This window comes from Primulina tabacum, chromosome 8 (genome assembly GCF_025594145.1).
Source record: "Primulina tabacum isolate GXHZ01 chromosome 8, ASM2559414v2, whole genome shotgun sequence".
NCBI lineage: Eukaryota > Viridiplantae > Streptophyta > Magnoliopsida > Lamiales > Gesneriaceae > Primulina > Primulina tabacum.
The window spans coordinates 37992301-38017749 of record NC_134557.1 but is presented as its reverse complement, the minus strand read 5'-3'; the positions used below and the strand labels follow the sequence as shown (position 1 = coordinate 38017749).

General features: G+C 36.1%; 1 protein-coding gene and 1 pseudogene across 1 annotated transcript; both read left to right on the top strand.

Annotated features, from left to right (window-relative positions):
• Positions 1-10793, top strand: part of LOC142554747 (putative pentatricopeptide repeat-containing protein At1g16830) — a 28808-nt pseudogene extending 18015 nt beyond the window's left edge.
• A 1958-nt stretch (positions 10794-12751) lies between these two features.
• Positions 12752-14717, top strand: LOC142552522 (uncharacterized). The gene has a single exon (XM_075662213.1). It carries the CDS (start codon positions 13160-13162, stop codon positions 13901-13903), a length of 744 nt encoding a protein of 247 aa, XP_075518328.1. The 5' UTR covers positions 12752-13159; the 3' UTR covers positions 13904-14717.
• The last annotated feature ends 10732 nt before the right edge of the window (positions 14718-25449 follow it).

The window sequence follows — 25449 nt, the reverse complement described above, 5'->3', positions numbered from 1 at the left end:
CCTTTAAACACTACAAAGACAACAGTTTTTATAAAATCGTTGTATTTTGGAGGGTCAAAGACAACGGTTTTTATAAAATCGTTGTCTTTTGGGGGTCAAAGACAACGTTTTTTAGGGTCAATGACAACGGTTCTATAAAACCGTTGTCTTTGAGCATTTACGACCGTTGTCTATTAGCGTTTTTTTTGGACAATCGACAACGATTTTCTAAAACCGTTGTTGTAAAGTGTTGTGTTTGGACTATTTAGCGACGGTTTTAGTAAAGCCGTCGCTAATTTTAGCGATCTTCTGATAACTTCGTCGCAAATTTAAATTTGCGAAGCCGTCGCTAATTTTAGCGACGGTTCTGATAACTCCGTCGCTAATTTAAATTTGCGACGGTTTTGTAGCGACGGTTTAAATTACAACCGTCGCATAGTTTAACTTAGCGACGGCTTTACTAAAACCGTCGCTAAAATTAGAAACGGCTTTACTAAAACCGTCGCTAATATAGCGACGGTTACAAGCCAAACTGTCGCATAATTTAAATTTTGAAAAACACCGTCCTAATTAGCGACGGGTTTACCAATAACCGTTTGTTTAACTTAGCGACAGTATTACTAAAACCGTCGCTAAAATTAGCGACGTCTTTACTAAAACTATCGCTAATGTAGCGACGGTTACAAGCCAAACCATCGCATAATTTAAATTTTGAAAAACATCACCATAATTAACGACGGTTTTAACAATAACCATCGCAAATGTCCAATAAATACCCGAATTTTCGATCCATTTTCTTCCACCCACCACACAACACTTAAAATTTTTCTTTCTTACACAATTTTATTAATTCACAACATTAAATTTTTTTTTCTCTTACATGATTTTAGTTTCGATTTGTTGTAAATTTTTTCTCTTTAATTTTTGTTAAATTTTTAAGTGTTAGTTAAGATCAGGAATATTGTTAGCATAATAAGATTATAAGTTTTTTTAGATTTATTAAATTTTTAAAAGTAATTTTTTATTGTTTTTCGTAAAATATTAACGACGGAAATCATGAAAAAACTGTCGCTAAAATTAGCGACGGAATGTAAGGATAACCGTCGCTACTATTGGCGACGGTCTTTCTGAAATTGTCGCTAATGTTGGCGACGGTATGTATAACCGTCAATATATTATTGGAACTAGATGAGTGTTTAGAAACAAACTGGTAGAAGCTAGTTATGTAATAAGAGACAAAGCTAGGCTAGTAGCTTAATGTTATAAATAATAAGAGAGCATAGACTTTGATGAATTATCTGCTCTTATAGCTAGACTTAATGGCTTGTTGAAGAACAACCACATGGATTTATTAGTCATGTACATCTTAATAATGTTTTTAAACGGTATAAAAACTTTATAAGGTTTAAAGCAAGCTCCTCGAGCTTGGTACGATACATTGTCAAGGTTTTTTCCTTGATCATGATTTCATCATTGAGACTATAGATAAAAATTTATTTAATTTTGTAAGATCAAGAGCTTGTTATTTTATCAAAAGTTATAGCTGGTGGTAACAATACAACTCTAATCATTTAAACAGTATAATATTTCAAACACCACATTTCTATTGATCTACCAAAGAAGATATTATTTCACCCCCAACAATCTCTCTTTCAATAATTGCACTCGTTACAATAAATGAGGATCAAACCCTTGATCTTGAGTCTAATACAAATTGTAGGAGCGAGCGCTTGTCGCTTTACCAAATTTATAACAATTTTAGGATCAAGCGCTTGCATCTTTATCAAAAGTTATAGTTGGTGGTAATGATGCAACTCTAATCTTTTATACCGTATAACATCTCAAGCACAATGTTTCGATTGCTCTACCAAGAAGTAACAATTATTGTACCCTAACAAACTCATGTATAACTTTCCAAAAATCTCCTGGAAGAATAGAAATTGAGGAAAATGCTAAGAACAATTATGATATTCAGTAATCGAGTTCTCCATTGGATAAGTAGGTGTTACCTTCAAATATTGTCTTGTGAAAGTGTGCAACTTAACTAGTCAAGCAATAAACACAATTATGCCCTTGAATTACTCCTTCATTTTTGTAAATGATGTCATTACCCCAAATAAGACTCTCCCTAATACATTCAATTAGCATGTGTTTGTTTTGGCCATGAGTAACATGTTTGGTTCTACAAGAGGGCCTATAATTGTTCCATGCAACTTTTGTGAAGTATTTTTACTTGTGTTTGACATATAAGATACTCAATCCAGAGTTTTAATGGCTTGTATATATGTATTATTTGAGAGGATTTGGTTTTGTTATTGTTATTAGAATTTGTGTCAATTAAAGCTTCACTCTAGGAATTAAAACTTGATTTATTGTTACTTTGTCGTAATAATAAATTGATTTGATAACTTTAAAATTATAATTTTATCTTGAAAATTATATTATTTTTCAAAAAAAAAATATTATGAGCATCTTGTGTTTCGATAAAATTAAACTTACATGTTTGACCGTAGAAGTAATTGTAGCTATCATCACGAATTATTCCAGTGGTGACACTAAAGTCTTCTCCAACATGGAGTATAGGATAGAATTTTATCACGCTAAACTGTTGAAAGTTAACAGAGACGGATTAATCCAACGGGAAGCTAGTAAAGAATTCAAATTCCGTCTTATAAATTTACTACTTTCTAATTTTGGAACTCTAAATTGTCAAATTTCAATATTAGTTCGCTATCTTTATTTTTTTCTCTTTCCAATTTTGCTCATTGTTCCAAAATGGCACTGATACAGTGCAGACGTGGTGCTTACGTGAAGTGTCACACAACAACTCAAATCAGGAAAAAAAATCCCAAAAAATTTGGAATATGTGTAACTAAAATATAATTTTGACAACATAATATATGAAAATTGTAATATTTATTTTTCTTTCAAATTGTACTAACATCTTTTGAGATTTATTATCAAGATTATAATCATATAACGGAATTATCGCTATTAAAGTAAAATTTATTAATAGAACATACTTAGGTCGAAGCATTTATTTTCCACAGTCAATAATACTTAAAAAAAAAAGATAATTGACTGAATTTTCTAGTTGCAGTGCCTACACGCTGGAGTTACTAGTTAACAAATTGAGAAACGTAAGCGTGGAAAGTGTATTTTCCACAGACTTTATCTAGAACATCGGTTTCGGATAATCACAAGATTAATCGATTAAGTCATTGTTAGAATATGACAATTTCGAAATAAATTGTTAGAATAAGTTTTCAAAAAATTAATTTCTACAAAAAGGAAAAAAAACCAACTGTGGTATTTAATCAATGAAAATTTTTATTACTGTTGGTGATTTCCATAAAAATATAAGGAACCATGTTGGAAATGAATGAATGATTAACCAGAAGGAACTGATGAACCAGAACTGAAGGGAATATGTGGTGCACCATGACACGAACAATTCCGTATGTTCATGGAGTTCTTTCAGGCCTGTTGCAAACAAAGACTGCAAAAATTTGTGTGAGACGGTCTCACGAGTCATATTTGTTGAGACAGATATCTTATTTGGGTTATCAATGAAAAAATATTACTTTTTATGCTAAGAGTATTACTTTTTAATGTGAATATCGGTAAGGTTGACCCGCCTCACAGATAAAGATTCGTGGGACCGTCTCACAAGAGACCTACTCAACAAAGACTTATGTTCATTGTATGATCTCTTCATTGTTTGACCTTTTTTATGATCAAATGATTGGTTATTATCCAAAAAATATGATTATCATAGATAATGTTTCTAATATGATTTATTATGATTATCTAATGCATTCTCGGTACCCTTCAACATCGATGGGTGCAAAGACTGAAATCTAGCTAACAGTATCTCCATCGGAGTCGGAGTTATATCCATCTGAGTATGAGTAGCACTGCCCTGATCTTGTGCCACTGGTATGTTCTGTCTAGGTCTACCACGACCTCTACCTCGACTAGCCATGTCTGATATACAATAAATCAAACACAGATAAAATCACAGTATCATAATCATCTGAATCTTGTATCGACCATCTCTGGTTCTCGATACTCAATAAATCTCAAAATCTCGAATAAAGCTCAACAGTATAATATCTCAATTATAATAATGTATTTCACATTATGGCACAATGAAAATGCTAGTATATATCACATGATCAATCAATTCGACTAACTCGATCTACCTTGTTCCCAAATATCTTACGCTCTGATACCACCTAATGTGAGGCCCCGGGTCCGACATCTAATATTAATAACTATAAATATAACAAACCCAACGATTGAGTAAAACACATAATCTATGGTAACAAACCGACATAAACATCGTTAAAATAATTTAAAGGTCACAAATGTTTGAAATATAAATTTTAACATGCCAAAATAAAGTAGTGAACCAAATTAATCCAAACATCATCAAATAGATCCTAAGACCCGAGAATCCCACTCTAACTAGTATCTCCTCGCCTGGAGCTGGACTCCTGCATCCCAAGCCTCGCCTCACCTACCGTTAAGCACATGAAAACAAGAAGTAGCCGACGTGCCGGTGAGTATAAACCCAGTATGATACAATTAATAACATATGAGAATTTAATTTTCAAAATAGTTCATATAAATTCATAAAGATGCAATATAATGAAATGCATGATCAGAAGTTGTGGGCTATCAATAAATCTCAAGATCAAGTGAATCATTTGGTTATATGGTACCCAAGGGAATAGAATCACCCAGCAACATCCACCGACTCATCCGCTCTGGGTGGGATGCTGTGTTCTACAATCCAGGACTATGGTGCGCCTATAAAGAGTGTTCAAGCCATAGCAGCAACCTCCGCATACACTATGCCAACTCAACTATAGCCCCATACAGTCCAACAAATCAATCAATCAAGGCGACCTCCGCCATATCAAATCTGAATCGACAAGTGGACTCAATATGCAATATCATGATGCAAATCAATATCATCATCTCAAGACAACAATCTTCATCAAATCACAAGTTATTCATCAAGCCATAGAATTTTCAAATTAAAATAAAAATGATACTTTTACCTCGTATGTTACCGACCATAACATACCTTTCAAATATTACCAAAAGGAGATCGAAAGGTGTAGTTGAGAAGTCTTGAACCTCTGAATTATACTATAACTCAAGAACTCAGATCATCTATCAAAACAGAGCTGTTTCTGTACAAAATTCATAATTATTTCAATGTTGCTTCAAATCAAGATCCGCAAATTGGATATGCAAGAAAACTCAAAGTCCAACAATTATTCTTCACAAAGTTTTGTCAAATAAAGTCGTTTACTCATCCGTTTATAATCTGAAACATAAAACATCATTCCCACGAATTATGCGTCGATACATTTCTAGCACACTTTAGTATTTTGAGCATAACTTCCTCAATATCTAATTAAATCAAGCCAATTTGGTATCATTTCGAAGACAAGACAATGTCATATAACTTTCATTTGAACACCAAATCAAGAATTCTAACCAATAAATCCCAGAATTCGAATAAACAGAAGGCATGTACACAAATCTGCACTAACTCGGATTTCCAGACCAGTTTTAGTAAAAATCACATATCTCTCTCATTTCTTCATGGAATTGAGTGATTCAAGAACCAAATCGAAGCTAATCGATTGCCTACAAGTTTGATGAAGACCATAACTCCAAAATCCAAACACAACTGTCCCATATACTCAAAATACATAAGGTATAAAAACTGTTCTTTGCACATGAACAAGAAACCATTCTCATATCCCTTTTAAATTCAAACCAACTCAAATACAACATCTTCAACATCTTAATATCTCAAATATCAACTCTAAATTTCAACTCATTTTCAAACTTGAACAAAAATCGGAAAAACTTACGTCCTTGTGAAGCTCGTGATGAGAATATCACAAATCTACCTTCATTTCATAATTTTCTCGAGCAAATTTCCCTTAGATTGAAGAAGAAATGTAGAAATGGAGAGTAGATGGAGGAGGATTTGCATGAAGGGAAATAAAATAATTGGTGAATGAATGGTGGAAGTCAAAGTGAGCTTAAAAAAATCAATTTTCGCATCTGTTAGCGCCACAACGCCATTTTCTAGCGCCTCGGCACCAAATTTTCGTAACTCTAGCGCCGCAGCGCGTGAATAATAACCTCGTGAACAATATATATATTTTTTTCAATGTTTTTTTCAAATTTTTTGGGCATTACATGTTCTATACTGAGCGTTTGCTCACCCCCAAGGGGGGCTGTTGTTATCTTTGTGTGTGGACAATTGCAGGTACTCCAGGTTATCAGGAGATTGGAAATGGTACTTCTGGAGGGAATACATCTGAGTTGAGGTTGAGTGGCCTATCCCAGTATATATATGTATCTATATATCGGGGCATAACCCGAGGATATGAGTTGTTTGTATGTAGTTGATGTAAGTCATGTGTGGACATATTTTATGATGTGATATGTTTATACGAGACTTTATTATATACTATTTTTAGTATTATAATTATAGTTGACACATTTGGGCTCATTGTAAAGAAAATATTTACTCGTTTTCCATTATAATTAATTAACTCTAATCAAATTGCATTGTAATAACGATTAGGATTTAAGGACCCCACACGGTACCCCCACCCTTAATTTATAAATGGTTTGTCACAACAATTAACCTCCCAACCAAGACGTGAAATATATTTCTTGGTGACTAAGCGGACTTGGAACAACGATATCGACTCTAGAACGCACAAGCCTAGTACAAGTGTTGTGTTAGCTCGTGGACATGCACAAATATATTCTACAAGGTAAACAATATTAAGAATGTTCCAAGATGTTACCGGGATACATGATTTAAAAGAATCATCGTTTATGCTAACTATGTATAAAGAAAGATTCTCGCACCTTCTATAGGTTTGGGATGGTGATACTGATGTTAATTGGAGTGTAATTGGGCTATTATTCTGGAGATGGGTAGCTCTAATTTAATTTTTTTAGATGGGTAGTTATAATTATTATTATATTTGGGCCACAAAAATTCAACATAAAGGGCGTACAGATCCATTGGCAGATCACTTTACACATAATTTTTCAAAAAATGGAAGAAACTGATCAAAACTGGCCCAAAAAATTAAAACTTATCAAAATGGTGTGATCAGTTCGACATTTTAATTTTTTTTAAAATATCATTTTTTATATTTAAAGTTTTAATTTTTTGATATATATATATATAATTATTTTGATTTTGAATTTTATTAAAAATATTGTTTTAATAATATTAGACTTTATTTTGTTTTCTTTATTTTTTAAAATATATATATGTAATGGAGGTTGAGGCAAGATTTTCTGAAAGTGGTTCCTTGTTTTGCACCAAAATTACAATCTTTGGCAGCAGCAATTCACCATGTTTCTTCACCACTGACTGTCACACCACCGGCAAACGTCAAACCAAATCCCGCGCCAAATCTATTAGCAATCATGAACGTCGACGGTGTACCCTTTCTCACCCCTCAGATCGTGCAGACTACTTCACGAAACTGCGGTTCTGATTTAGTCGCTCTCAGCTTTTTTTTCTGTGGTGTGCTCACCAACCTAATTATTTCCATGAAAAATCCAACTTTCATCATATGGTGAACGTGGTTTCTAACCTCACCTCAAGATTAAGAACTGTGAAAGGGATAGTTTAAGAATTGGAAGCTGTAGGTTGTGTCACAAAAAGTCGTGCTTTTTTGCTTTTGATGAGAATTTACTGGCGTGGAGCTATGTACGATATGGTATTTGAAGCTTTTGAAGAGATGAATAACTACGGTTACATTCCCAGTACGTATGTGCAGAATATCGTTATGGATGTGCTTTTCAAGATTGAGCGAGTGGATGTGGCTCTCAAATTTCTAAACCAAATACGGTGCCCGAATTTCTTGTCTTTTAACATCGCCATTTGTAATCTTTGCAGACTCATTGAAGTTCAACATGTCAAAGTGGTGCTAAGTCGCATGTTGATGATGGGCTTTTATCTTAAACCTGAGACTTATTTGTTGGTTTTGAATTGTTTATGTAAGTTCACTATGTGGGCTGAGGGATTACAGCTTCTAGGGATGATGATAGTTTTAGGTGCACCTGTCTCTACGAATGTTTGGGGCATGTTGATTGACGGATTCTGCAAGTCTGGGCGTTTCTGTTTGTTTACTGGAGAAAATGTTCGTCATTGATTAAAGGACTCTTGGAATCTCGGATGCCTGGCAAGGCATTTGAAATTTTTGGCACACTGGAATCAAAAGGATGTTTTCCTGATCTGGTTCTATGTAATGTAATGTCTATGCTGATACGAGAGATCTAAGACTGAACACCTGATGTTTATACATTATCCTCTCATGTCTACCATTTGTTTGTCTAGACAGTATGTACTTCTACCTTTACTCTTCAGTGGACTTACCATACAACCTGACTTGGTAGTTTGCAATTGTTCTCTGTGTTATTTCTGCAAAGCTGGCTATCCAGATGGTGCTGTTGAGTTTTATAATGACATAATAGATAGAGGGTTTCAACCAGATAACTATAGTTTTACTCGATTATTGAGTGCATTGTGCAGATTAGGTAGGACGCGTAAGGCACTCAATGTTTACCAGGGAACTAATTATTCAGATCAATCAAGGTGTACATGCTCACGTTCATACTATAATGGTTAATGGGCTTATAAAGTCAGGTTGCTTTGATAGAGCTATTGGATTATTCAAAAAAGCTGCTAATGAGAATTTTTCACTTGATGTTGTGTCATTCAATGTTGTCATCGAGGGGTTTCTTGGTTGTGGTCTGGCAGAAGAGGCTTATAGTTTGTTTGGCCAAATGAAGCAGATTAATGTAGCTCCCAATATAAAGTCAAATAACGTGATACTCTCGGGTTTCTGTAGGAATAGAGATGTTAACATGTTTTTGCATGTCCTTTCAAGAAATTGTATATAGTAAAATTGATTTAGACGATTGTACATTTAAATTGGTGAAAAAGCTTTTGCACAACTCTGTTTCAGCCTTTAATCTCTTTGCTGAGTTGAGAATGTTGGGGGATTGCTGCCTAAGGATGCATAGATGTTACTGGTCAATGGACATGATAATGATTATCCAGGGGATGCTTCGGGCCTTGGCATGCCCATATATCATGATCTTCCATCTGCTGTTGTTTCTCTGGGGTGAGAGAAATAGTAGGAGAAACTTGTTATTCTGTTGTGGGGGCAGCCGAAGTTTTGAGCTCAGTAAGCAAGAAAGTGTCTGTCTATACATTGACATTACTGATGTTTTATCTTATGTTGAGACGATAATTCCATATATTTGCTTCTGATGGTAAGAGTTTACTTCAAGTATCTGCTTGCAACTGGATGTTGAGTTTCTTGAGAACTTTCCTCATGAATATCATCAGTGTTGGAGGCGTTAACTTGTATATTACTTTAAATGTTATTGACTCGAACCTGTAGATCTTGTGTCGCATCTGATCAAACATAGTTAATACTAGCAGAGTATATTTTTCTCATATAGTAAATATTTATGTGACATAAATATATTTAAATTTTATTTATTTATTTGATTGAATAATTTTTGTGGGTTTAATTTTTCTTTAATAAAGATTATTTCATTTATATATTTGTGTTTTTTTATTTTTTAAAAAAATATTTGAGGTATCATAGACTTTTAGTCTGATGAGGCTATTTTTGTAAAAAATTATTGATGATTTCTCTTAGGGCTCCATGTTTATTAAATAGTAAGTATAGATTCCTTTATAGTGTCATTTGCTGTATTTCATGTATAAAGTTTTTAATTGTCTAATCATGTTCAAATGTTGTTGATCATAACTTAACCCAAAGTTTTCTATACTATATGATTAATGTTTACGTTCCTTCGATTATGCTTTCTTGTATGTTGCTTATTTATTCTCATTATACAGGCTACTAAAACTTCATAATAAATGTGCAAGTTGCCTCAGATAATGAACTGCTTAGGGAGTGGCTGAGAAGCTTTTCTCTATGGTAGAATTGTATCCTTGTATTGGAAACAACTTTGATGTTGAAGTTCTTACGAACAACAGATTTAGATGGTGTCCTGGGCTTTTCTTTCAGTATCCTACTGCCTGAGGCAGGCCCTTGACAAGACAACCTCTGATGCTATGACTTAATAACCTTAATTATCACTCTTCCTCACAGTACTTGTTATTTTCCAAGTAAAGAACGTCTCACATTGTCAACCGCCATCTATTCAGACACAAAATGAGTTAAAATACAGTAAATGTCTCATGTATTGTAAAATGCCTATTGATTGATTCCATTCCAATTCTTTGTCCATCGTTACCCACCATGGCTTAATGATTAATTCAACTTCCTGCGTAGAGTAAAATCTTTTTTTTTTAGTTTATTTTGTCAACTGGTTAAAATAGCGATTCATTTACCTTTATTAAAATGTAACGATTTATTTTTCAATGATGGCCTGTTTTCGTTTCCTGAAATATGTGGGAGGCTTGTGGACTCAATCTGGAAACACCATATCAAAGTTGTATTTCTCGTAACAGAGGTCGCATTTGTGAAAGTATCGGTCTATATTTCTGTCATGCTTTACATTGGAAATAAGGTCGAATTCTCATGTGGTTAACTATTTGCTTTCATGTCCAACCAGTTAATGACAAAAATAGAAGGGAGCTTATTTGGTAGGCGGTAGTGTTTTGCATCTTAGCTGTTAAAAATATACAAAGAAAGGATTTTTTCTTCCCAGTTGGATGTGTTGTAGGTTGTATCACAACGCTGCTCAATGTACATGAGATACTCGTGTGTGCTGCAGACATTCAGGAGACCTTTATTGTGTGGAATAGGTTGGGACATGCATTGCGTCGGTGCACATGCATGCGTGACATATATATTTTACGCACATGCATGCGTGACACACATATATGCATGTGTACACACACTCTTTCTTGCAGATTGCCTAAGATGAAACCATTCTAAGCATAAAAGTGCAAAAAAGCAAGAGAGGAAAAACCGGCAGAGCGCTTTAGCTGCAAGAGTTTGAAATACATACATGCGCGAACATGGTTTTATGTAAGCAGTCCATGCACGAGGTAGTTGGCTTCTACGAGGAAAATACCCGCATGATAGTCTGACAAGTATAATCCTCCTGGTTTCAATGTGCGCAAGGGTAAGACTACACCGTATTTCCTAGTCAATATGTGTCCAGGGAAATTCTCGAGAAGATTAAGACCCTGTGTATCCTGGAGTGGTTTTGGAAGCCTGGAAAAGATTCAAGCAATCCGAGGAGTAACCATACAATATGACTTTGTTTCGATCTGGAGTCGAGTTCGAGTAGCTCGACTTTTCACTTGAGTCGAATTCGAGTTTTATTTGTTTCTATTCGAGTGGCTCGTGAATTGAAAGAACCCAAAATGAAAAGCATTAATCGACGCACACCAAATTTCATTTCACCGGGATTGAAAGTTGAAAAAATCAGCCTAAAAATAAGAGTCTTAGCCGCCTCACCAGATTTGCTTGTTAATTTGAATATATACGTTTAGCTGAATTTCTCAAAACCGTATGTTCCCAATCAATTTTATGAATCTGCGAAGGGCTAAATGTAAGAAATATGACACATGTTAAAAGAAATATCGTGTAGGAATTGGCGACGACCATTGCTTACATATTTTGACGAAACTTGCGTACGCAACCTCAACTTTAGAAAATTGAGATGCGTACATGCATGCGTGACACACATATATGTATGTGTATATGTTGGATCTCGGTTTTCTCGTGCCCAAAACACAGCGGAAGTTTTAAAAATTTTATTATATATATTTTGACAATCAAAATGTATTTGTTTGAGCACTCGTATGGTTTTATGATTAAACATTCATAGTGTGTTAGAATTATACCTCTAGTGAATTAAATCACTTGGCTCCAACTAATCCGGTATAGGCAGATATAACTCTTGATGAATCCCTACGAACGATCTTAAAAAAAAAAAAACTCATTTCAATCTTCAAATCAGGTCCACGACTAGAAATTTATCCCTTTTCTAAATTGCACTAAAAATTTAGAAGATGTTTTTCGTTGGAGATTAAAATTAAAGGCGACATAAAAACTCCTAAAATCCTAGGAGTGGTAGCCGAAATTTTGAGGTAAAATAGTTATAACTGCATGGGAGAATGGTATTCCATATAATGGCCGATCATGGCAAGAACAAGAGCGTGTCCCGATGTTCGCTATTTCAGATCTCTCTGCTGAAAGTACCTCAAACTCGACTTCTCATCTGATCGAAGAACTTGGTAAATGGATGCACGATTCATTGACTACATTATATGATGCTCTGCATAAGGAACAAGCATAGAAAACCACGACCCACATTACACACGGTTTTCCTCAAAGTTGGCCATTAATTTATTGTGGATGCACTCAATTACCTGAATTATAGGTAGTTCTCATGCTTCAACGATCCACTGGTTGAACTCGTCGATATTTGAGGAGAGATGACCATACCATGCACCCTTCAAAATAACTTAATGCCCAGCGAGAAGGTGGATATTGTCGTAGCCATTTTGTTGCCTCTGAAGAAATTTCCGCAAGTTCAACCATTTTTTATTTTGTTGGAATGCATGCTTAGGACTACTAAACAAGTCTAAGTTTGATTGAGTCAAGGTTGTTCCTCATTCTTAGGAGTTGGTTGGGGTATGCTGTTCATATTCAATTTTTCATGGCTTTTTTAGGATTAGTTTGTTAATGGTTTGTTATTTAAATTGTAATGCTTCACGTTGAAAAGTGAGTTCTGATTTCTCTTCAAGCTGCAGCAACTTATTTCAGTTTTCTCTTCTTTCTCATTTTGAATTACCAACAATCTGGTATCAGAGCATTCTTCTTAAGGGACTTGTGTGTGAGTTTGAGCAGTTGTGGAGACCGAAGCTAGCTTTTCTTCAGTTGCTCCACTGGTGTTTGATGGAGATAACTACCAGACCTGGGCAGTGCGAATGGAGACATACCTGGAAGCTTTGGATCTTTAGGAAGCAGTGGAAGAAGACTATGACATTTCTCTTCTCCCGGACAATCCCATTGTGGCACAAATTAAAGCACAGAAAGAGAATAAGACAAAGAAGTCCAAGGCAAAAGCCTGCTTATTTGCTGCAGTTTCCTCCACGATCTTCACTCGTATCATGTCATTAAAAACGGAAAAGGAGATCTGGGATTATCTTAAAATTGAGTATAAAGGAGATGAAAGAATTCGAGGGATGCAGGTGCTGGACCTAGTTCGTGACTTTGAGCTGCAAAAGATGAAGGAGACAGAAATCATAAAGGAGTATTCTGACAAACCACTCAACATAGCAAATCGTGTCAAGTTATTGGGTTCTTCTTTGGAAGATTCAAGGATTGTTGAGAAAATCCTTGTAATAGTGCCTGAAAGATTTGAGGCTACCATCACTACCTTAGAAAACACGAAGGATCTGTCAAAGATTGCTCTGGTAGAACTCCTAAGTGCTTTGCAAGCACAAGAGCAGAGGCGTGTAATGAGGCAAGAAGGAGCCGTCGAAGGAGCTCTACCACTGAAGCATCAAGATGATGAAAAGAATAGGAAGCCTGTAAGTGGACAAAGCTCTGCACCTGGGAACAGAAGCATAATTGGAAATAAAAGATCAGTAGTAAAGAAAGATTATCCTCCATGTCAACATTGTGGCAAGAAAGGTCACCCTCCTTTCAAGTGCTGGAGAAGACCAGATGCAAAGTGCAGCAAGTGCAATCAAATGGGACATGAAGCTGTCATTTGCAAAAATAAAAATCAGCAGCAAGGAGATGAAGCACAAGTGGCAGATCAAGAAGAAGAAGACCAGCTTTTCGTTGCAACTTGTTTCACGAGTCATGAAACAAGGGAAAACTGGCTCATTGATAGTGGCTTGTACTAATCATATGACACATGACAAGGAGTTGTTCAAAGAATTGAAGAGCACCGAGTCCAAGAAAGTCAGAATTGGGAACGGTGAATATATTGCAGTCAAAGGAAAGGGCATCGTAGCCATTGCAAGCTGTTCAAGAACCAAGTTGATCACCGATGTTCTCTATGTACCAGATACTGATCAAAACTTGCTCAGTGTTGGTCAATTAATAGAGAAAAGATTCAAAGTGATGTTCATGGAGAAGGCCTGTGTGATAGAGGATGCTACAGGCCAAAAGATGTTTGAAGTTAAGATGGCAGAGAGGAGCTTCTCACTCAATCCAACGCAGGAGGAGCAATTATCTTTTCTAACCAAAGAAAGCCTCTCAATGGTGTGGCACAAGATGCTCGGACACTATCACCACCAAGGGCTACTGCAGATGAAGTCCAAAAAAATGGCAATTGATCTTCCAGAATTTGATGATCACATATCAACCTGTAAGGCTTGTCAATTTGGAAAGCAAAACAGAAAGTCATTTCCCAAATCAGCATGGAGAGCCACCTATAAGCTGCAATTAGTCCACACAGATGTTTATGGACATCAGAGAACTCCCTCATTAGCAGGTAGTCGATATTATGTTGCTTTTATTGATGATTTCACTAGAATGTGTTGGATTTTTTTCTTAAAATTCAAATCTGAAGTGGCTAGAGTATTCTCGAAGTTCAAGAAGATTGTGGAAAATCAAAATGGACAACCAAATTCAAATATTGAAGACTGATAATGGCAAGGAGTATACCTCAGAAAATTTCAATGCATTTTGTGAAGAAGCTGGCATTGAGCATCAGTTAACAGCTGTTGCGTGTTTTCTTAATTGCTCGCAAGTGCACGACGTCAAGTTATAGTAAAATATATTATTGAGTACAAGTGCCGATCCCACGAGGAGTGTGTATATAAACGTATATCAATGCTTGTGATTAAAATAGTCTCGACTTTATTTAGAAAAATCAATTTAAGGATTTGATTTTATGAACGACTAAATTGAAAATGGATTTAAAAATAAATAAATATAGATATATATAACACCAAATTTTAGCAAATAACAATGAGATAAAAGATCTAGAGGTCCAATTTCACGCAACTATCCACCATGTGTAATTCTTATTAGCTTTGTTATAAAAGTTCTTTTTATTCATTAGCAAAGAATCCTATTATTATCTACTCCCTCTTCCAAGTAATAAGTAGATATTTGTTATCTAAAAATAAACTGTGACATTCCCATCAACAATTTATAATTAAATAACACAACAAGCACTAGATTCTCTATAGGCTTCGATAGCATTGTAGGCCTTCCGAACTCTATAAATACCATTGATGTATTTGATCTTTTTCTTGTTTATAATTTCCTCTTCCGAGTGATAAATTGTAAACATATAAATCATTCAAAATATGGCCAATAAATTGAAAGCATTAAGATTATAACAATACAAATGAACAATATGAAGAACTTAAATAACTTAATTTATAACTTCTAACACATGGTTTCTAGTTTTGTTCCATCATTCCCCTAGAATTAAAACTTAGTTCACAATAACACAATCAAAACAACAAAACATGGTTTTAAAATAAGACATAACAAATGAAAAACAAAGGAAAGAAGAACTTAGAACAAGAGTTTGAAAAGCTGATTCCGTTCCCGGAGTTGTACAAAAGATTTCTTCCAAACTTGATGAATTTGATCTTCAATCTAGTAGTAGCCTCCTTCTCTCTTTCCTTGGCTCCCCAATACCCTAGATAGTAGCAAATGATGTCTTATTATATTCCAGACAAGATAGAAGTCGTAGCACACAAAATTCTCAAACTTCAATGCGCAGCACACAAAGTTACAGAATTTCCGGATTCTGTTTTTCGAAGACCGCGGGTGCGGTGAAGAACAGACCGCGGGTGCGGTCCTCTTTCTGGTGTATGAGCGCAGGTGCGCTGCCTATTTAAGTGCGGGTGCGGTACATGAATAAGCGCGGGTGCGCTGCAGCTACTGTATTTTTTTATCTTTTTGCACTTTCCAATTCAACACTTTTAATACTTCACACTCTTATTCTATACTTCCAAACTATAACAACAACAAATCAAATAAATTGCTCAAGAATCACATAATTCTAAGTTAAAAACAAGTAATAAAAGTTAAATAAGTTACACTTATCAAACTCCCCCAAACTTAGGATTTTGCTAGTCCCGAGCAAAATAAAAACACACAAACAAACAAGTCATGAAAATTTTTTTAAAAGAACTTTGCCTCAAGATAATTTAACTAAATCTTCATGCAATCACAAGTTAAATCAATCCAACCAATTTTTCATCCGGATATAATCATGAAATCGGTTAATTTTCTTAACTTCTAATCTCTTAAACTCATGTTTCAAAACATTCTCAATCAATTTCAATTTTTACAAACACAAATCAAGAGGTCTTTTCCGGTAAAAATTGGGTTCAAAGCAATATTCAAGAAAAGAGTACTCAATAAATATTTAATGCAATGAGGTGTGTGTAAAATTGATCAAAATTCATACTCAATGTAAGTGTTTATCGATTGTCCATAGGCTTGATCTCTCCAATCCCTCTCCACTAGTATATTGGACAACTATGACTAGGTTAATAGGATTTTCAATGGTTGTAATGTTAGGCCTTGGTTTATAGCTACAAATGAAGATTAGGAATTCAAATAAGGGAGTAAATTGAATTTTTATCTCTTTTGCATACTCCACTTTTTTTTTATCTCCATTTTTTATTCATTTCATCTCTTTTTCTCCCCTTTTTCTCCAACTTCTTCAATCAAACATCATTCATCACTTTTCTTTTCTTTTCTTTTGTAGGAGAATATCACTTTCTTTAATCTTTTGAATTCTTACTCCCTTGAGAAGGTAGGAAATAATTGTATAAGATATTCAAAGGGTTGGTAAATGTGGGCAACTTGAAAGGATATCGAATGAGGGTCTTTTACACATATTAATGTGTGCCATTCGAATTCATATAAGCTACAAAGAGGTGACAAATGATAAAAATTTTATTTGGTAGCTTGAAAGGCTCAATCGATCCAAAAAATCACCTAAATCATTCCTAAATCATAGTTTGTCCGTATTTCGCCTCGAGTGTTGTTTGGATAGTTCTAGACAAAATCTCAATTCACCAACACAAAGTAGAATCTAATCATCGTGAAAAAATTGTGTCTCAATGCATCAACCTAATACATATATATTCAAAAGAAAAGTGTTTGGCTTCCAAGAAATTTCAAGAACACAATTCTTTTCTCATATAGGCTCAAGAGGGCTTCAATTGAATATTTATGAACAATATAAATAGGCCCAAATAACATCAAAGATTGCATCAATCATATATGTGTTTGCAAAAATTTATTTCAATATTAAATGAAAATCACAGAGTTGTATAGAATTATAAGTCTCAAACTTACCAAATCTCATGATTGTTCTCTAAATTTTTCAAATTGATTGATGAACATTAATGAAATGCATGGCCTTTCTTCTTAATACAAAAATTTTGATCATCATTGGCCATTTCGAAAATTTTCATGACTATGACACTACAAACACACAAGCAACAAACTCACAAGAAAAAATAAAACACTCAAATAAAACTAAATAAAATGAACAACACGCAAAATAAAACACACAAAATAAAATAATATCTCCCCCAAACTTAAATTTGTGCATCGTCCTCGATGTATATGATCATGAAAGTTAGAGGAATACACATACTTCGGACAATGACCGTCAGTGGTCATTGTCATCCTCATCATCTGCTCCTTCTTGTGGTGGGTGGTACTCAGGCGGATCATATGCGAGAGGCCATTGCAGAGGTTGTGGAAATGGATTACCAGATGTGGAAGCTGATGGAAATTGTTGAGCCAAGACAGATGTGAAATCCATCATATAATCCATGAATGTATCGGTCCTAAACCGAAACGCGTCCATGTCTTGGCGTTGTTGGCGCATCTCCTCTTCCAAATAAGTTAATCTATCTCGCACATTTCTTCGTTGCTGTTGTGTTCATTGTTGTTGGGCCTGAGCATGGGCACGTCTTTCAGCAGCTCTTCGATTGAATTCTCTCTGAGCTTCACGTGTATCTTGTTGATCAGATGTCAGTGACCTATGTGATTGAATTACCACAATGGCATTTTTTGGTTTCAACAATTCTTTGTTTGCTGTCCAAGTGACTCCCGCATAATGGCATAAGTCTGTGATAAGAGAAGGGTGGAGGAGTCCACTAGAAGAGTTACCTTTTGCATAATCTAGCATTGAGTTCTGAAGCAATTGACCTAAATCAATCGTCTTTCCTGTTAAGATGCAATAGGTCAGGATTGCCCTCTCCTTGATGACAGTAGTAGTATGGTCAGTGGGCTTAATCCTAGCCGAAATGAAGGAATACCAATCCTTAGCAACATTTTTCAGATCAGATTTGGCCAGGCTTAAATGAACATCTTCTCTCATTCGCCACTCTGCTCCCTCGATGCAAATAGTCTGAAGAATATCATTATAATCAACTTCCTCGTTCCAGGTATTGTTCATATTCATCATGCATCATTGGAGGGATACCATACATTGTGTTGATGGTATGCGCATCAAAAGCTACCAACTTTCCTCGCACCAAAACCTTCAAGTGATCATGCTTAACCCTAAGGTTAGCATAAAATTCTCTTACCAAAGAAATAACCGCATCTGGTGGTGGCTTGCCAAACTCCTCCCAATGCCTAGCAGTAAGCATGAATCCGATTTCAGTTCGTGGGAAGCTCAAGTCAAAGCCCCTCTCTTTCACAATGCTCTTGTTTAGAATTTTGCCATAGTTTTCCTCCACTTTCTCGTCCCAAAACTTGTTTGCACCCTTGGATTGTTTCTTTCTTGGAGGCATTTTATCAAACACCTTCAAATCACCAACTTTCCCTTCAATCTAATTCACAAAACTAGATGATTCTTTACTCCCCCAAACTTATTAATCATAAGAAGTACAACTCAACAATATACACACCAATCCAATCAACTCCAATCAACAATGTCAAGAATATACTCCACTAAATTTGCTATTTCATTCATAACCAATGACACCAAAAATTTCTGAATTTCAAAGCCAATATAGTATGTAATTGCTCACCTTGGTTGTTGAAATGATTCTTGTAAGAACAAAATCGAAGTTCCAATCAATTCTTTGTGAAAATTTTCGAGCCCCCTTTCAAACCCTAGGTTTGGTGTTGATTTTGTGGAATGAAGATGGATGTTGGATGAAATGATTGAAGGTATGAATGTGTGGAGTGGGAAATGTGTATTTGGGAGAAAAAAAATCGAGTATGAAATGTGTTCTTGAGTGAGTATTTCGAAGTGAAGAAGAGGTGGAGTAGAATTGTTCTTCATTATGTCCAATGTGTGCTTGTTTCAGACTTTAAAAACATCGACCGCGGGTGCGGTCATAAACACACCGCGGGTGCGGTCATAAACACATCGCGGGTGCGTTAAGGATTCTGGAAAATTTTTATTTTTCGAATCTTCAGCAACCGCGGGTGCGGTGTAACATGTAGCGCAGGTGCGGTCTTGGCTCTGGAAATTTTTTTTGTTTTCCAACCTTCTGATACCACGGGTGCGGCAAATAAATTACCGCGGCTGCGGTGTGGGTTCTGGAATTTCAGCGCGGGTGCACTAAGAAAATAACCGCGGGTGCGCTTGGCCTACTGGAAATTCTCAATTTTCGATTCAACAACTACTGCGGGTGCACTATATTTCCAATGCGGGTGCACTCTTTGAAATTGTTTTCTCCTCCATTTTAATCCTGAAAAACACAATTGAGTTCATAAGATTTTGGGAAGACAAAAGAACACATTATATCAAAAATACACATCCTAAAATAAGAATACAAGAATAATAATAATAAAAAAACAAAAACAAAACCGAAAACAAAATGCAATAGAGAAACAAAAATTTGGGTTGCCTCCCAATAAGTGCTTGGTTTAACGTTTTCAGCCCGACTATACCAATTTTGTTCATGGTGGTTCGCTCAACCCAATGATGTCGATATTCCTTACTTCGGTCCCATAGTAAGGCTTAATCTGCTGTCCATTCACCTTGAAAGTTCTTCCATCATTACACTTTAGCTCGATAGCCCCATGAGGATACATTGTTTCCACAACAAATGGCCCTGACCAACGCGACTTCAACTTACCAGGAAACAACTTCAGATGAGAATTGAATAATAATACTTGTTGCCCCGGTTTGAGCTCCCTTCGAACAATTATTTGTCATGCCACTTCTTAGTCTGCTCTTTGTAGATCTTGGCATTCTCATATGCGTCATTTCGGAATTCTTCCATTTCATTTAGTTGTAATTTTCTGACATAGCCAGATGCTTTTAAGTCAAAGTTCAACTTCTTAATTGCCCAGAATGCTCGGTGCTCCAACTCAAGTGGCAAGTGACATGCTTTTCCAAATACGAGCCTATAGGGAGACATCCCAATAGGTGTTTTGAATGCGGTTCGGTATGCCCATAGTGCATCATCCAACTTGAGTGCCCAATCCTTCCGGTTAATGTTGACTGTCTTCTCCAATATCTGTTTAATTTCCCGGTTGGATATTTCAGCTTGTCCATTCGATTGGGGGTGATACGCCAGTGCCACTTTATGCTTCACACTGTATTTAGCCAAAAGTGAGTTGAAAATGTTATTGCAAAAATGCGTACCTTCGTCACTTATAATGCCTCTCGGTGTTCCGAACCTCGTGAAGATGTTCTTATGCACGAATTTAGCTACAACACGAGCATCATTAGTATTGGTGGCGATTGCTTCCACCCATTTTGAAACATAATCCACAGCTAATAAAATATAAGAATTACCAAAAGAAGGGGGAAAAGGTCCCATGAAATCAATGCCCCAAACATCAAAAAGTTCTACTTCCAAAATATTCGTCAGTGGTAGTTCGTGACGTCTAGAAATTTTTCCTAACCTCTGGCATCTATCACATGATTTTACTAAGGATAACTATCTTTAAACATACTAGGCCAATAGAAACCAGATTGCAATATCTTAGCTGTTGTTCGTGTTGCTCCAAAATGTCCACCATAAGGTGACGAGTGGCATTGCTCCAGAATTTGGTGTGCTTCGACGCCATCCACGCATCTCCTTATAACTTGATCAGCACATCTCTTGAATACGTATGGATCATCCCATATGTAAAACTTTGCATCGTGAAAGAATTTCTTCTTTTGGTGATAACTCAAATCTGGAGGGAGAGTTCCACAGGACAATAAGTTAGCTATATCAGCAAACCAAGGGAGTTTCGAATTTACCTCAAACAGCTGTTCATCTGGAAATGCTTCATTTATGGTTCCTTCATCTTTTTTATCTTCAAGTTCGAGCCGTGACAAGTGGTCGGCTACTTGATTTTCACACCCCTTCCTATCCTTGACTTCAAAATCAAACTCTTGGAGCAATAAAATCAACCATATCAAGCGTGGTTTTGCATCCTTCTTGGCAAATAGGTATCGAATAGCTGCATGGTCAGTGAAAACAATTACCTTTGTTCCGACCAAGTAGGGTCTAAACTTGTCAAATGCAAACTACTACTGCAAGCATCTCCTTTTCAGTAGTTGTGTAATTTTATTGTGCAGCATCCATGGTTCAACTTGCATAGTAGATTGATCTAAAAAATTTATCACGCCTTTGGCCCAACACCACACCTACTGCATAATCACTAGCATCGCACATCAATTCGAAGGGCTCCTTCCAATCTGGTACTATCATGATTGGTGCTGTCACCAATGCCTTCTTGATCTTCTCAAATGCCTGCAGACAATAATCATCAAAAATAAAAGTGGATTCTTTTTCAAGCAAATTACACAAAGGTTTAGTAATCTTAGAAAAATCTTTAATAAATCTACGATAAAACCCGCGTGTCCTAAGAAACTCCTTATCCCTTTGATGTTCTTCGGTGGTGGAAGCTTTTCGATTGCAACTACTTTGGCTCTGTCTACCTCTAATCCCTTTGAAGACACTTTATGTCCAAGAACAATATCCTCTTGGACCATAAAATGACATTTTTCCCAATTAAAAACTAAGTTCTTTTCTTGACATCTCTGCAAAACAAGGGAAAGGTTATGTAAACAGTGATCAAATGAAGAGCCAAATACCGAGAAATCATCCATGAAAACTTCCATGATGTCTTCCACCATGTCTGCAAATATGGCCATCATACACCTCTGAAAAGTAGCAGGTGCATTACATAACCCAAAAGACATCCTCCTAAAAGCAAACGTGCCATAGGGGCACGTGAAAGTTATCTTCTCTTGGTCCTCCGGTGCTATAGAAATCTGGTTATAACCTGAATAACCATCTAAAAAACAGTAGTGACAATAACCAGCAAGTCCATCAAGCATTTGATCAATAAAAGGTAATGGAAAATGATCTTTCCGTGTGGCATTGTTCAACTTCCTAAAATCAATACATACTCGCCATCCAGTTACAGTACGAGTAGATATTAGTTCATTATTTTCATTCTTTATCACAGTCATTCCACCCTTTTTAGGCACTACTTCCACAGGAGACACCCAATTGCTATCAGAAATAGCATATATAACTCCAGCATTTAACAATTTCAACACTTCATTTTTCACTACCTCCTTCATAGCTGGATTTAGCCTCCTTTGATGATCCACATAAGGAGCGTATGACTCCTCCATTAAAATCTATGCATGCATATGGTGGGACTAATCCCCTTGATATCAGAAATCGACCACCCAAATGCAGTTTTAAATTTCCTCAACACTCTCAACAATTTTTCTTTTTCATCTAAAGTAAGAAAGGAAGAGATAATTACCGGATATGTCGACTTCTCACCCAAGAAAGCATAGCAAAGATGACTTGGCAATTCCTTCAAAACAGGGGATGAATGTATAATCTCTGAACACTTTTCTTCTTCCAACTTCTCCTTTGCGGCTTCCTTCACCTTTGGCAACTCCTCAAGAGCCAAAAGTTGCTCTTTCAATTCCCAATCATCATCATCAACTTTACCAACAGTACTAGAAAGGCATCTTTCTAATGGACCTTTTACTGTATGACTTATACCAATCTCAGCAACACAAGAGTCAATTATATCAATGCTTTTACAAGTACTCACCTCGTCATTACCTTTAATAGCCTTATAGATGTTGAATATCACAGCTTCCCCACCAACTCTCAAGGTGAGTTCTCCTTTGTGTACATCTATCAATGCTTTCCCAGTGGCTAAGAAGGGTCGCCCAAAAATCAATGGAGCATCTTGATCTTCCTCCATGTCAAGTATTACGAAATCAGCAGGGAAGATAAACTTGTCAACTTTTACCAAAACATCTTCAACAATTCCACGAGGATAGGTGAGTGACCTATCTGCAAGTTGCAAAGTTATAGTGGTTGGTTTTACCTCACCAAGCTTCAAGTCCCTGTAAATAGAAAATGGCATAAGATTAATACTTGCTCCAAGATCACATAAAGCTTTATTAACATGATTACCACCAATAATGAAAGGAATAGTAAAACTCCATGGATCTTTTAGTTTTTTTGGTAACTTCTTTTGGAGAATGGCGCTGCACTCTTCGGTCAACTTCACTGTCTCGAACTCTTGCAACTTCCTCTTCTTTGACATCACATCTTTGATGAACTTTGCATAGTTTGGCATTTTCTCTAAAGCATCAGCAAATGGAATGTTGATGTGAATCTTCTTGAAAATTTCCAAAAATTTTGCAAATTGATCATCAATAATCTTCTTCCTAAATCTCTGTGGGTATGGAAGAGTCGGCTTAAATACTGGAGGTTGTTCAACTTCAACTTCAGCTTTGGATCCCTCGGTTTCAACTTCTTCAACTGTCTTCTCGCTTTCATCATTCTCATTGGATTTTTTAACCTCAAGTTCTCTTCCACTTCTCAAAGTTACAGCTTTGCATTGCTCCTTTGGATTCACTTCAGTATTACTTGGGATTTGACCTCTATTTTGATCTCTCAATGCATTAGCCAACTGTCCAATCTGTGTCTCCAATGATTTCATTGTGGCACTCATATTTCCCATGTGAGTTTCCATGCCATCAAGACGAGATTCAGTCCTAGCCATCCTTTTACTAGATTCAGCAACAAATGTCCCAACTAGATCCTCAAGTGAAGGTTTTCCTTCCCCCTTTGATGTATTGAACCCCGGTGGAGGATTCAACACATTCTTATTATTAGCATATGAAAAATTCTCATGATTTCTCAAACCAGGATGATAAGTGTTAGGGGGAGGGTTACCTCGATATCCTCCGTAGCCACCAAAATTCCTATTGTTGATATAATGAGCCTCATCAGGAATATGTGGTTCTTCAGTAACAACCGATGCATTTTCAACCTCTGTTGTACTGGCTTTATTCATAGCTGCAATTTTAGTTGTTAAAGCTGAAACTTCTGCGGTGAGTGATGTAATAGGATCTATGGCATAAATCCCAGCTGGCTTCTTTACTCTTGACCTCTCAGATGGCCACTGATAACTGTTAATGGTCATCTGTTCAGGCAAATCATATGCTTGATCAGGTGATTTTGCAAATATCATGCCACCAGTTGCTGCATCCACAGTGCCTCTTGTTTGTCCATTCAAACCATTGTAAAACAATTCAATTTGTACCCAATCTTCAAAACCATGGTTTGGACACCTCCTCAACAACTCCTTATACCGTTCTCATGCCTCATATAATTGCTCAAAGTCAGTCTGCCTAAAAGTACTTATCTCAATTTTCAACTGTGCAGACTTCGCAGGTGGAAAATATTTAGCAAGGAACTTGGTTGCTAACTCCTGCCAAGTAGTGATACTCCCCAAAGGAAGCGATTGGAGCCATCCTATTGCTTGGTCCCTAAGAGAAAAAGAAAACAAACGCAATCGAATTATATCATCAGAAACACATTTATTTTTACCGTGTCAGTGATTTCAAGGAATGTTCTGAGATGTAGATGAGGATCTGCGGTAGCTGCTCCCCCAAACTGGTTCTGTTGAACCATGTTTATCAATGCACGCTTGAGTTCAAAGTTGTTTGCATTAATAGTCCCTCGTGCTATTCCTGAATAATGAGTATTTAACACCGGCCTAAAATGATCTCTGATGGGTATTGCAGGGGGTGGATTTTCATTATCTCTCTTGTCAGCCATTGCTTGAATCTCTTCTCTTCTTGCCTTTCTTAATCTTCTTGCGGTTCTTTCGATCTCAGGATCAAAGATAAGCAAGTCAAGATTTTGCGATCTTCGTATGCACTGTCAAACAAGGATAAGAAACAAATCAATGTTTAATGTAATACAATAAAAACAACTCTAAATTAAAATCAACACTAATTGGTAACAATACTAATATAAATTTAAAATAAACACTCCCCGGGCAACGGCCCCAAAAACTTGTTGCGTGTTTTCTTAATTGCTCGCAAGTGCACGACGTCAAGTTATAGTAAAATATATTATTGAGTACAAGTGTCGATCCTACGAGGAGTGTGTATATAAACGTATATTAATGCTTGTGATTAAAATAGTCTTGACTTTATTTAGAA